General features: G+C 38.4%; 1 protein-coding gene across 6 annotated transcripts in view; it reads right to left on the minus strand.

Annotated features, from left to right (window-relative positions):
* Window positions 1-7,981: 7,981 nt before the first annotated feature.
* The window catches only part of RECK (reversion inducing cysteine rich protein with kazal motifs), a 138,185-nt gene continuing 130,985 nt past the window's right edge, over window positions 7,982-15,181 (minus strand). For all 6 annotated transcript variants that reach the window (XM_067569862.1, XM_067569863.1, XM_067569865.1 and 3 more), the window contains 2 exons: window positions 12,282-12,437; window positions 7,982-9,375 (listed from right to left, as the gene is read on the minus strand). In XM_067569862.1, the coding sequence (XP_067425963.1) occupies window positions 9,163-9,375; window positions 12,282-12,437 (369 nt within the window). In that variant the 3' untranslated portion in view covers window positions 7,982-9,162. The remainder of the gene's footprint in view (window positions 9,376-12,281; window positions 12,438-15,181) is intronic.

A 15,181-nucleotide genomic window follows, 5' to 3' on the forward strand; every position in this document is an offset into this window, starting at 1 on the left:
CCAGCCTGGCCTAATTCCCAGTAGGCTGCAGCCTGAGGCAGGGCAGCACAGGAGGAACAGGTTTCACGCTTACCCACACATGCTGCATGGTCCACTGCAAGAACTTCTAGGAGGAGAAAAGCTCCAGCAAACACCAAGAAGGGGTTTAACCCTGATTTTCACCCTACTTGCTCATTAATGATACAAATGGCTGCCTCCCAAAGGGGACATTTGCTTGTGTCTTTTTAGGACCCAGAGTCTCTGGAGTTTGCCAGACTTAAGCGCCAAGCAGGCTGTGAGGGGTTCTCTCCCCTCCCCCCCCCAGGAATCCTTCTGCTCATGGTTAATCCTTCCTGTGGTGGAGTTGCAGCTTTGAGCAGGGGATTTGACAGGGTCCCAGCACACTGATCTGACTCAAAGACCTACACCCTACCGGAGTGAGGGTTGGCAGCTTACAGAAGCAGGCTGGAGGAAGCCTACTAGACAGGTGCTGCACCAGAGGATTAAAGCCGTAATGCTCCATTGATTCCTCACCTTAGGAGAGGGACAGCAGAGTTAGAAGTTGAAAGGAAGTGGTTTCTGCACAAAATGAATAAAAATTAGTTTAAAAAAATGGTCAAGAGAAACTGAACCAACCAACACCCTACTCCACTGTCAGAGGCAGAAATTCTGGTGGCCTAGCTGAAGGGCAGGGCTCAATCCTGGGATCTCCAGCAACAGCACTCCACCTCTTCCAAATTCCACAGGTGAAAGATATTACCCAGTCGTTATGAATGAAGAGAGAACCTGTGCAGCAGAAATCTGTTCAGCTGTTCATGCTGTGGACATTACTGCTCTGACTAAACATTTTTTTAAATCCCCAGAATAATACATAAATGCTGTCGAAGAACATTAGCAGCCCAATATATAGAGGAAGCAGAATCTGAACTTAAAACCAGACTGAAAACCTTTGCAAATATTGCAAGTGATGCTGAAATTCAAGAGCAGAGAAGTAAACTAAGAAAGCCAGACAGATATGAGAGAAAAAATCTGCCGAAGTACACAATTGGGTTTGTAGAGGAGGAATCCATAGGATTATTAAGCAATGAGGGCATGACAGAGACATCAACACCTGTTGGCTCAAATCCATCTCCTGACCGTACATGGCCAAGTGAAGTAGAAACAAGCTTTGAGGAAGGCAGATCAGAGTGTACTTTGGGAGGAGAAGAAATCCACTGTGTTTCAAAAGGCCTGACTCCTAATCAGCAGAAGTTTAACACAATGAACTACAAATTATCTTAATTTCTCTATGTGATGTACTATGAATTGTAAAGCATAGTTCGGATCACCTATTGCAAAACATGGAGTTAAAGACCCTTCCTTATAAAAAAATACTCATGTCCATAAGGATATTGCATTATTTTAAGTGTTCTCACTGCTATTTTTTTATCTAAAATAAGATGTATACTTTATAGTGGTCTGTTCTGGCAGCTGGAAACTATTCTATTTTAAAAGAAAAAACTGTTTAAAAGACCAGCATCCTACTTCAGGCAGACAATTCTTAAAAAGCTGTGGCACTAGTCAGTTTTAGGAGCACCATTCTGTTGAAGCATACTGAGCCCTCCCTCTCTGCAGAAACATTAAATACTTTCTACAGATGTGTTAAAGTGTATTTTATTGTTTGTTTATATGCAAGCTATTCAGCAGTTTGATAATGGCTTCAAACTAATTACATAATTTCTTACTTTCTAAGAACTCTTCAGAACCAAAATAGAAGCTAAACATTAATCAATATAATTTGATATTATGATACAATATTGGTGTGTTTGCATTTAGCTTATGAAAAATGTAACTACATACAACTAAATGTACAGTATTTTAATATGTGCTACATGCTTTGCAATGTGTATTATGCTCAGAATAAAATAAATGTTATGCCTATTCAAAAATGAATTTTATGTGAACAAAAATGATATTGTGACTTTAGTTAGCAGCAAATCCACTGGACAGTTTTAATATTATGAACAAAAATGGTATTGTGACTAGCTAGCAGCAAATCAACTGGACAGTTTTAATATTATGAAGGTGGGAAATGTTTTGGTCTGTTAATTTGTATAATAAAAAGCAAGGATTTGAAAAGAAAATTAGGGACAAAGATAGGTCTTAGTGTTCATTTAATATAATTTGAACATTTTCACAATACACTAAATATTCAAAATATTGCACAGCTGTTGTGCAGCTAAAATCAGTTTTTAATCCATGAAAACCTAGAATTTCCCATTAAACATGCCCTCTATACCAAAAAAATTAAGAACCTTTAGTCTATTCACCATTCCATCAACAGTCAAACTAATGACATATACCTGACATATCAGTTATGCAAAAACAGGCTCATTCAGCTTCTGAATTGGTTGTCTTAATTTGCATACAAATGGGTTTCAAAACAGTAATCACTGAAAGTAAGCTTCCTCCATGCATTATAACAATAGCAGTAGACTTCAATGCGTTAGCCCAAGCACAGGGGACAAATCTTGGAACCCCTTTTTCCAAATAGTTTTAAAATCAGGGGTGCAGTCACACATTGGGCTTGGCAATGACTCACAGCCAGAGCCACCCTGGGGGAGATGGGAGAAGGAGCATGAAACAAGCAGTGGACCCTGGAGACATTATAACTGTGCAGTGGAGGAGCAGGTATAATGCCTTAGAGGTGATTGATGGGTCCACTGTTAGAGTGATGGTTGTTAAACCTTTTCTACAGATGTAGCTTGTATTCATTCATTCCAGTGCAGGAACAAGTGAAGTGGACAGAGCTACCTTTTAGGGGTACAAATAAACTCTTCAAAGAAAATGAGTGTGGGTAAGGTCAAATCCAGCAGAACAAAAATAGATGACTGAAACCCATGACTGGCAGACTAGATTACCTAAAAATGAAAAATATGTAGTTGAAATAATGCTTTACATTATCCAGTTGGAGGAAGCAGCTTTGGAGTCTAATCTTCAAGTATGAAGCATGTGGGCCCCAATTTTGAAAACCACTTACCTCACACAACTTTGTTCACATAACCAGTTCCATTCCATTTTTAAACAATGGCCAACAGACTTGTTGAAACCCGTAAAGTAGTAGTTTGTAGGGGGTTAACAAAAATATGAACTTAAGAAATAATTCCAAGGAGAACCAGTCCCCATGAGAGTTACCACTTGATATACAACTGCAAAAGCAAGGCCTGCATAAATGTCAAAAGGATTAGTGTGCATGTATAGGCAATACATTTGGAGAACTCCATTTGCTAGTAAATAACCTTCCTTTTCCCACTAAGAACTGTCTGTGCAGAGCCCCAATGCAGAACACTAAACTGACAGTATCATAATTGAGGAGGATGACTGAAAAGTACTCAGTTTAAAAAAAAAATTGAAGCACCTTTCTTCTGAACCAAGCATTGGCATTAACTCCAGCTTTGAGCCCTGGACCCAGCTCCAGAAATGAAAAAACCTTTTGTGAATTTGTCAATTGAGTCATGTTGGCCAAACAATGGGAAGGTTCCATAGTTTCTCTTAATTGTTTTTTGATTTTGCTTTGTGTGGTTCCAGTTCTTTAATTTGACCAAACCAAATTTCCACTGACACCCTTATAAAAGTGTCATGAACCTTTAATTTGTCAAGCCATTCTGAAACCTGTATTTATAGTCCCTAGGTAATAAACTTTTTCCTTTCTGTAAAGGAGTCAAAATTCTTGTGAGAGTCTAGAAAATCTTCCACAAAGTAGCAATATGCTTTTAAAAAAATTATTTTCTAGTTTTGAACCAACAGTTTGGAGGAAGAGCCTAAGAACTGTTAATTTCCTATGAGTCGGACCATCTATTGTTCTTCAAGATTTCAGAATCAACTTCAGCCTCAGTGAGCATGTACTTAGATGGTATGCTGAGCTGTTTACTATCTGTTCAAAGATCTTCAGTATTTGCTTATCCAATACACACTTTTAAAAAAGTGCATTATACAAACCATTGGTTTGTGAACCTAGAAATCCTTGGGACTTGAATTCTGCTCTTACCAGATTCATGGGGAAGTGGTTATAAAATCTCTCTCTCTCTCTCTCACACACACACACTCACACACACACACACACACACACAAAAAAAATGGTTTTAAGGCCTCATCCAAATTCTTTTGTTAAAAAGTGACGAATAAATTTTCACATATATTATAAAACTCCAAATTTTTCTGTAGACCTCATGATCTATCTGCTGAAGCAAGATTACATAGGCTAGATGTTGAAAGGTTGTTGCTTATTGTTTGTTAAGAGCTAAGGCATTCAAATAAACTATCTTAATCATTTGCAGCTTTTGATGAAAAATCTAAAGTTTCAAGCCTTTTCAGTTCAAAATCTTTTCAAGTGTTCTACACTGTTATCAACACACTGAAAGACTGCCAGAATCATGTGGATTAACAGCATGTTCTACAAAAGAATGACTGCAACAGTTGTTTGTGTCAAGAGTATTTCTTATATACATCAGTCTTCCCAGTGACTTTTGGTGGGCACTCTGAAGCAGATTGTTTACACATGCATCCAATTACCAGAAGTATGTTGAAATATGCACTCAGCAAGCAGGTACTTTAATCAAAAGAGAATGTTTTCTGGGTTAAGAAGTAGTGGGAGTAAAAACCCTTCCCTATGTGTTGTGGTGATACCTGTTCCACAGTGCCAAGATGTAGAAGGTGTTTGTGAGAAGCATCCTTGAAGAGGGACAAGGAGAGAGGGTGAGTAAGGGGGATGGAAGTAAATGGTATTGAGTAGCCTGTGTGGATTATTTCTAGGACCCATTTGTCAGTGGTGATGGAGTTCCATGCTGAGTAGAAAGTAGTCAAACAGTGTCCAAAACAGGGGATTGTCAGTGAGGGTGTCAGCATGGATGGATGGGGGTGGTCGTTTGGGTCCTCAACAAAACCGTCAAAATTGTTGTTTTGCAGAGGATGGTTGGGATGCTGCTGACTGAGACAGATGTGGTCGATGCCTTGGAGGTCTCTGTCACTGTGCTTTGTAATGTTTCTGTTGTTGTGTGTATGGGGCAGATCTCGTGCACTGAGAGGGATAATATTTACCGTTTTCTTCTGGTTGCAGATGTGTATATCCCCAAGTTGTGGAGAGTTGCCTGAGAGTTCTTCCAGATGTGGAGAGCTTTGTCCGTCTTTGAGGTGAACATTTTCTGGCCATCAAAAGGGAGGTCCTCCACTGTGGACTGTACTTCTCTGGGGAAGCCAGACAGGTGAAGCCATGATGCTCGGTGCATAAATATAGCGGTGGCTGTGGAGCATGCCACCATGTCTGCTGCATCTAGAGACACCTGTAGGGCAGTTCTGGCCAGAAGTTGGCCCTTGGCTAGGATGGTTTTGTATTGGTCCCTTTTTTCTTCCAGGATATGATCAATAAAATCTGTGAATTTGGAGTAGTTTACATGGTGGTATTTTAGCCATCAGTGTGGTGTAGTTGGCAGTCTGAAATTGCAGTTACCGAAGTGTAGCCTTTGCGGCCAAAGAGGTCTACTCGTCTTCGCTCCTTATCATATGGGCTGGATCTATAATGATGTTGTCTACTGTGTTGGATGATTGTGTCAATGACTAAAAAGTTCAGTGTGGGGTGGGGAAATAAAAAGTCCATCCCTTTTGAAGGGACATAATACTTTTTATCAGCTCTTTTGCAGGTGGGTGGTATTGTTGCTGGGGTCTGCCATATATTTTTGGCTGGCTCCATGAGTGCATCGTTTATTGAAAGTGCTACTTTTGAACCCAACAAGGTTTACAGAATGTCCTGCTACTTATTTTGGGACTAGGGAATCTGCAACTTTTTTTGAAGAGTTCCTGAAAATGTTTGATGTCATCTGCGGTTATGTGTGGTGGAGGGTCTGGGGAAGAGGAGGAAATATTGGCTGGTTGTGTGTCTTGTTCCAGGGCCTCCTCCTATTCCTCAAAGCTTTCCTCAGGGGGGTCTGATGGTATAGCCACAGATGTGGTGGGGGAGATCTAATCCTCTTCCTGTAGGGACTCAGGGATGTGGGGTATTGCCTCCTGTATGCAGCCCAGGGGTCCCAATAAGGCCACTATGTGGGAATTGGCATATGTGGAGGTATCCATGGTGGCCACACCAGGTCTGAATGTCAAACCTGTGATGAGACTTTGGCCGCACAGGTGGTCCTCAGATTGCAGTCGGTTGGACAGAGGAGGAGTGGTGTGATGAGAAAACAGCCTCCTCTTCATTATCTTCCTCCTCACTAAAAAAATGGAGGGGCCAGACGTAAAGCAGGCTGACCTCATACCGTGCGTACTGGGGATACATTGATGCAGAAGAGAGGAGATTCTAGCCTACATAGAACAAGTCAGTCCTTGTGCTGCAGGAAATGGTGCGTTGCTATTGGTTTCAGCACCCAAGTGGTCAGTGCCGACAATGCCGCTGCAGTTGCAGACGTTGATGCCAATATCTGAATGCCCTGCACTATCAGAGTGGGAGGTGACACCAATCTGTGGGGAGTCTCTGTGCCGCGTCTTTAAATGGTTCCATTGGTGCTGCAGCGGAGGAGATGGCCTTTTGTTTGCCTTTTGACACTGAGCCTTCCTGCTTGGGGTCACCGGTTGTCATGACACGTGAGGTTCCAGAGGATCCTGGTGCCTCGTGCTCAGCTGCAGTGCAGTCGGTACCAAGTATACAGCATGAGCCAGAGACCATTTCTTTTTCCGTGGCTCTTTCAAGGGAGATGTTGATGCTTTTTTCCTCATTGCTTTTTTGGAGGAATGAGCTTTCCTCTGTCAAGAGGGTGAAATCTCTGGAGATTGCTGTCCAGAGGGGGTCTACTGGCAGCGATCAGAGACTTCTCCATAAGAATAAGTTTGAGATGCAGGTCTCTGTCCTTCCTGGCGTGAGCCTTTAAGTTGCTGCAGTGAGAGCATTTTTGTAGAATGTGTCTCACTTAAGCATTGGACACATTGAGAGTAACCATCTGATACCGGGATTACCTCCTGGCAGGAAAGGCAGCAACTGAAGCCTGGTGAACCTGGCATGGCTCAAACTATGGCAATTCAACCCTGAGGGTGAACACAAACTATTCTAAAGGGTAGGAAAAATATATGAATTTTTTTTTTAGAAAAATAAATGGGGAAGAAGAGGGTAAGTAAATCTAACTAGTATACTAACAACTACTCTAACAAACTATTCTATGCACCAAATAAAGCTATCAGTTTTCACACTGCTGGGACTCCACCTCAGGCTGAGGACGGTTGAGAAGGAACTGAGGGAGGCTGGTGAAAGCGCTAGATACGGTGCTGGCAACGGCGCAAAATGGGGACCGTGCATGCGTGACCCAGACGAACATTGCTGCTGAAATTCTCCAATAGAAGGCACAGGGATGCACCATCACCTGAAGTGGACCACCCACAGGGACACTCCTCGAAGAAGAACATAGCATGCTCTTTTCACAACAGACTTTACAAAGAAAACATACACTTATAAAAGCACTTGGAGGAATTTTCAGGACAGACTTGTCAGACTACAAGCTGAAGTCAATGGGATTCTGCAGGTGTAAGAGTCCAAGTGTGTCAATCTGCTTTGCAGAATTACACCCAAAATTTTAGTTTCTAGTGGGATCTTAATTCTATCCTTGACTTTTGTGCAAATCTCCAACTGACAGCTAGAGATTCATCTGTGGATTGAAGATTGTATATGACTGCAACTTTGCAGACCTGAAACATAACAACAAAACAACAAATGTAATTCAGCTCTCTCCATAAAATTAGTTTGACACTCCTGGTATAAGGTAATACAAAATGTTTAGCGACCAAAAGAAAGACTATACAAAACTTTTTTAAGAATCGTAACTTGAAATTTACTTACTTTGGCAAGTTATAGAATCTAAATGTTGCATAAATGTATTTTTGTGCATTTCATTTTGTTGAGGTGTTATACTAGAAAGCAAACAAAAACAAATACTGAAATATGTGGAGGCTTTTATAAAATCGCATATATATTTCTAAGTATACATGAGAAAATAAATGTTCTTTTTATTAAAATTAAAAAAAAGCTTTGATACATTTGCATTGAAAAGATTTTTTTAACAGAAAATAATTGCTACAAACATGCTACAGTAACAGAAAATGTCCAAAAAGTTTTCAGTACCTTCCTTTAAAGTTCACCATTTTGGCAAAAAAGTTTTTCTGTGTACACTTCAAAAGTCGGCTACTATAATACTGATACAAAACACTTCATGTAGATTAAATTCAGGTGCATAAAACACAATAACTTTTAATGTATTGTTTGTATAAAACATTTAAACATATTTAAAGTGTAAATTTCATTAGATAACATGCAAATACTGCAATATTTAAAATGGCACTTATAAATAGAGGTTTATAATTATAATTTTGCATCCAATAAGAAAATCAGACAGAATACATGGTATTTGCAATACAGAACTGTAGAAATGAATATATTTCTCCATTTCTTAATGTAAATAAAGTTCTGGCTTAGAAAATGATTGTCATTTTACAAACATGGGGCCCAATATCTTGCAAGCACTTAAGCATGTAAGTAAAGCTACTCAAATGTGTAAGTTTGCTGGGATAGGCCCATGGCTATTTAGCTTTCTTCATAATAAAATATAAGATACTATATTGACATGAAACATTACTCAGTTCAGTTTTTGGTAAATTACTTAAGTAGCAGCAATTTTTCTTTCTTCCAAAAATTGATGTTTAAAATAGGTGCATGCTTCTCATCATTCTCAATGATATACATCTGAATAATATAAAAATAACTTTTAAAAATCTAAATACAACATTTGTTCACTGCTGAAAATAATAGAATTGTTTGTGTAACAGTTTCCTTTTCACAGAAATCACAATTTTAGAATCTTCTACAATATTTTTCTGGTATGCGTGCACAAAAATGATTTAATTGTGTGTGAAAAGTCTTTTGACTAGTTATTTTAGTGATTAATAGGAGAGTTTTCTTTTGAATTATTTCAAATATTTTAAAATTTATTTTTAATGAAAAAAATTAGTACATTAAAACCTTTTTTTTTTAATTTTGTTGAACCAAACTGATTATATATTTCTTTCTGGTTAAAATATATTTTGCTCTATTAATAGATCAGCAGTTCTGAATGTCCTTCGCAATATAGAAAAAATACAATAGGATATTTATTTTGCACATTTTCTAAGCAGTTATGTATTATATATTGTTGACAAGGTCAACGTAAGGCTCAAGAGCAGGATGTGCAGTACAGGCACAGCTTTAATAGAGGAAGAAAACATAGAACAGGAAATTTGCACTTGAGATGTGATAAGTGCTGATAACGGCACATGGGATGCTAAAGTTGGGCTGTCAGAATTTATCAGCGACTCTATCTTTTGTGCTTCTTTATTGCAGGCTTCAATCTAGAAAAAAAAATCCAAAAGTTAGTTATAAAAATCTCTTCTCTTTATCCAAAGGTTAGTATAAAAGTTTAGGACGTTTAGGAAGCCAGAAGTGAATCGTCCAGGTCAGCCCAAACTCATGCTGATAAAATTTATCAGTGTTTTTGTTTTTTAAAATTGCATCAGGATTATTTTCTCTCTTTGTCAAGTGCCTGAGTTACTTATGAATTCTGCTGAGGCAGCTTCATGGTTAGAAAATTATAAATCTCAAAAATAGTTCATCATAATTTTGTGATTTTTAAGGCCCAAAATCTCATCATAGACCAGAATTAGAAAGAAGTGCCTCACAACTGCTAGAAATCATAGGATTTCCTTCTAGTTCACAAGATACTACACTGAGGTCTATGGGAGTGGAGAACTCCCAGAGAACCTTAGGAGGTTTGGTGCCCCCAGGCCTGTGAATCTTAAGAGACTCAGTAACTCTCTAAAGTAAATTCTCTTTTTTCTCCTGACAAGTCTTTATAATGCTCAGGTTACATTCTGAGGCCCTTTGCACAAGGAAATGGACTAGAGACTTAGTTTTCTTAGTAAAGGAAAACAAACCAACCAATCTTCATTTTCCAGAAATCCTTTTCATGCTATCCTAAACTCACCATAGATGATGTTTCACAGCATTCCAAGTTCAAAAGTTAGTAATTTTTTAAATTAGACTATTTATCTTGGGGTTTTGTACAGGGTAAACTAAGTTTTATTGTCTACAAAGTAGCAAAAAAGTTAGACTTTAATTTACTGGTAAACACCTCCAATTTTAGAATGTCTAATTTCAGTCCTAGTCCTCCAGCCTGCCACTTTTACAAACAAATTATTTATTTTTTGAGATTGTCAAGGTGCAAGTAGAAATTGCATTTATAATGGAAACTTAGCTGTAGCATTAACTATGGAGTGTAAAAGACACTCCATGATCAGTAAAAGTAGATACATTCAGTCAAACACTAGCAATTATAGGCATCTTGATAGACAGGGCTAGACAACAGAGCTTTGATGTAAAACCAAATTCAGCCACAATGTAAATTGGTGTAACTTCAATGCAATTGATCAAATTCTGTCCACTTACAACAGACTTAACTCTGGCCCCTACAGGAAGCAAAACTGAATATACAAAATGAGTTTGTGAAAATAAAAGAAAATTGGAGGCAGTCTTTACTAAACCAAATAATTTGAGGGAATGAAATTGCCTGAATAATCTTTGTGTTGTAGAAGGAGCAGAAAATATGGATCCTGGTCTGCTTCTTCTTACACTGTCTCCCCCCCCCCCCTTTTAAAAAAAAGATAAATTTTAATTGTAAAACAATGCATGTTAATGTATAAATTAAGGAAATGAATCAGTCAGTGTGCATCCTAAACCTTGAGGGAACCTCATTATAAAAATGTGCTCTCACCAGGGCAGGGAAAGACACTTAACAGAAGGATAGGGTTCTTCTGGACTTGCAGAAACCTAACCAGCAGAATGTGAGAATGAAGCAAGAGTTTCAGGAAAAAGAAATGTAATACATATTTGAAACTTGGTTTAATTGTAGTAGTTTTGAGTTGCTCCAAGCAAAACAATATAACAACTTTTGTCTGGGTTTATTAATCCACTTAGGGTTGCCAGCTGTGTGTGTGTGTTTGCTAGCACAAAGTAGCTATGTCACACCATTATTATGCTGGGACAGCACACTGCAATGTGATGCCCTTTTACAGGTTCTTAAAATTATTTGGGGATTTTGTAGCACATGGATAGCTAGGTTTGTAAGAGATAGGATCACCCTATCACAGGAGCTGATCTTTAGCTGGTGTAGTTCCACTGAAGTCAGTGGAGCTATGGCAATTTCCAGAAGCTGAGGACCTACCCCATAAAGATGGGTGGCAGCCTAATCTGTATCTTTATTTAGCATCAAGACAGACCAGCGTATAACTCATTCATACACGCTTAGGTGCATTTTTTAGTAACAGACCAAGGACACAATATTATAAAGTTTATAAACTCATACTCCGAAGCACATTGATTATATGCATGACTGTCACTCTTCTAAAAATAGTTTTTCTTTGTGAAATTTTAAATGAAAACTCTTTTGTATTTTACTCAATTTATCTATCTGCTATGAGAAATAGTTCACACAAGGTGAAAGTATTGAATTTTATATTATTTTAATGCATTCTTTAAAATAAAAAAATAGCACAAACTCCAGATGCAGTGTGAAGTTCGTGGCATTTTCTCTTCCTTTTGCTCTAGGTCTGCTGTGTGTTCCAGCATGCTCCTCTAGCATTCACAGCTAGAGCCGGGATCAATTTTTCAAACTTTTTTTTTTGCTAAAAAATTCACTTTTGGCAACCAAAACATTGCATGAATTCATGTCAAATTTGCCAAATTGTTTCAGACAAAAAAGAAAAAAGTTCCAAAAGTCAAAATTAATTGTTTTGATTTTTTGATTCCAAATGACTTTGTTTTAAAACTTTTGCTTTAAAACTTTATTTAAAAAAAAGAAAATAATTCAAAAACTAAATGAAACACTCTTCTCGACCTGAAACTAAAATTTTTTTTGATTCAGCACCAAACCAAACATTGGTTATTCGCACAGCTCTAGCCACAATCTCTTCTTCATTCAGAACCTCTTACAAAACCTGTTAAGAGCGTTAAATACATCCACTTTATTGTTATAACAGAAACTCTTAAGCACAAACCACCAGAGAAGTCTCAGAATAGTGATTATCCAGTACAAAAAGAATACGTCTCAATTCTATTTTACTCTTGCCATCTTTCATTGTAACTTTTCAAGTGTAAGTTGAAAGTAAAAGTAAATGATATATAGTACAGCCTGTGAATATGCCAACCTGCATTTAAATAAAATAGAACTGTACTGAGTAAAGAAAATAATAATAAATTCTACCTGCAGTGGTTTGGGGTTTTGGTCAATGGGTATGATGAGAATCACAATTTCAGATTCTATGCTTAAGTATCCGAACACATCACATTGTGGCACTGAAACATGTAGGCGGATTTTCTGAAGTATTTCAAGTACAGTTATCGGCTTTTTATTTGTTACCTGGAAAAAAATTGAAAACTTTATTATGCATGCAAAATTAATTAAAACTCCATTTGTCTTCTTCAGAGATGTAAACAAGGGAATGTCATACTAGAAAACTTGTTTGAACATTTTCTGTTTTAAACCAAATGATCAAACCCAGTCTATAAAAACAACAAATAAGCCTTAAGTGGAGGGAAAAAGAAAACTTATATTCCAATAACTGTGGTTCTTCAAGATGTGTTTTCCATATATATTCTGCTCTTGGAGCACAAGTGCCCCATGTGCTTGTGACCACAATCTTCTGTCTATACTGTCTGTTGGGCCTGTGCATGCACCTTATTTAGTGTCCTTGTGCTCTTGTACTGAGACATAAAGTGTGGTACAGGCCAACCACTACCCATTTCCTTCAACACTACTATAATACGGAAGAAAGGTGGATCATGGGATACTTATTGACAACACATCTTAAAGAACTCCAGTTACTGTAAGGTAAGTAAAGGTAAGCAGTGCGATCTGACGCTTCTATTAGGGAATAATGCTTAGTAAAAGCATTTGGCCAGAACCACATACTAGCTGTCCTGCAGATGTCTGACATGGGTATGCTTTGCAAGGAAGTTGCAGCTGCTGACCAGACCCTAGAAGAGCAATCCCAGGGAACTAAACTAGCTAGCTCACAACAAATCTTAATATATCCCCAAACCCATTTAGATAGTCTCTAAGCTGATATTGCTTGTCCTTACATTCTGTCTCCAAATGCTACAAGTACTCTTGCAGAAATTCTGAAAGATATGGACCAAATAAAGGCCCTGTGAACATGTAAAGTGTGCAGACTAGCTTCCTCTTGATTGCTATGTGGTTTAGGAAAAAACACTGGCAAATGCAGCACAGGCTGAGCGAACCCTGAACTCTAATACGTTTTTGTGTAGTCAAGTCTTTTTATGGGTTCAAAGATTTTGGGCCTGATGGAGGTGCAGATGTGCTCCCCACTGCTAAAGGGTCACTCTGTCACTAAGGTCTTGGAGGGTTAAAGAGACAGACATTCCTATGCACACCTGACTGGGATCTTTCTACCGATTCATAGATTTGAGAACTTCAGGAGGGACCAGCAGAGGTCTGTCCATGTGGTGTTTGTTCAAAAGATACACCTACTTTAACCAGCCCTGTATGCAACATAGGTGTAGTCTGGTATGCTACATGATGAATGTGAAGAAGACCATATATCTGAATCTTTACAGTGGCATATGGATCTTTTTGAAGATGATTAAGCAGCGCAGATATGGCCTTAAACCTATCTTAGGGCAGATAAGCAATAGCCATTGTGGAATTTAACACTGCCCTTATTAACTCTATTCTCCATGTGGGTGTTAACAAGGACTTTTCTCAGTTTGCCTTTAAAATGAGAGCAAGGCAAAATTTTGAGGATTCTGTTGAATGAAACTTTTCACTTGCAATGGCAATTTTCCTTGGATGAGCCAGTCGGGTATATTATCATTCCCTGTTTTCTGAGGTGGGCAGCAATGACTGCTAACACCTTTGGTGAATACACTCAGTGCAATAGAGAGACCAAAGGGAAGGACTCAGTATTGATAATGGTTCTGTATCACCTGGGACCTTAGGTACTTCCTGTATGCCAGGTGCATGGAAAATGAAGGTTACTTACTTGAAAGCAGAGTTTTTTTAGTTGATTCTGCATATTCCCACTTATGGGTAATGCACGAACCAGTGCATTCTAACAGCAGAATCGTCTATAAGTACTGCCTGTTAAAGCACGCACAAGCCCCCTCCTACCTCTCCCCTCAGTGTCTCTGAGTGCTCTGAGGGCAAAGCTATATAAAGGAGTGCTGCACCCTATCCTGCCTCTGTTCCTTCCACTGTTGATCCAGAGAAACCAGAATAGGACTTTGGGAAAGAGGGGAAGGTGGGTGGGACATGTGACTATGCAGTCATCTTGAAGAACTCCCCTTACAAGTAAGTAACCTTCATTTCTTCTTTGAGCAGCTCTGCACATTCCCACTTATGGATAGTTTGGCAAGCAATACTGCAGACTCAGGAGGAAGGAACAGAGTCCCAGTTAAATAATGACTGAAGGATTGCTCTACCAATCTAGCATCCGTTCCTAACGCCAATCCAAAACATAACGTTTAGTAAACGTATGGACTGACTTCCAAATAGCACCCTTACAGTTTTCCCCAATAGAAATAAGTTTAAGACAAGCATATGGTGTTGCCACTGCCCTAATGGAATGAGATCTTACAACAGTGGGCAAAGGGACTGCTGCTAACTTGTTACATTCAAGGACACGTTGTTATACGCAACTGGAAATAGTCTGAGCAGATACATGATACCCCAAATGATTCTCAGCATAAGAAACAAATAAATTAGAAGTCATTCTAAAACACTTACTTCTATTTAAATATGCTAAAGCTCTTTTAGCATCTATAGTTTGTAAAGGAGATTTATTAGTATGAGGCTTTGGAAAAAAAACTGATAAATTAATTGTCTGCTGTGAAACTAATACTATGGGCTTCTCTAAATAGTAGAGGTAATGTGCTCTATGGGGTGCGATTTCTAAAGCACACTAACATGTTACATATTAATTGGTCCATGTAAGCCTTGGGTGGTTCATAGTAAAGGTTCTTTAATGGCACTTTAACTTAGTAGCTTCAAACAACACTATGTTAAAAGTGCACCAGAAGAGTCTACATGGACCAATTAATGAACAACATGTTAGTGTGCTTTAGAAATCAAACTCCACAAGAGTG

This window comes from Emydura macquarii, unplaced genomic scaffold (genome assembly GCF_026122565.2).
Source record: "Emydura macquarii macquarii isolate MOO-44397 ecotype Brisbane River unplaced genomic scaffold, CSIRO-AGI_Emac_v2 contig_2948, whole genome shotgun sequence".
Lineage (NCBI taxonomy): Eukaryota > Metazoa > Chordata > Testudines > Chelidae > Emydura > Emydura macquarii.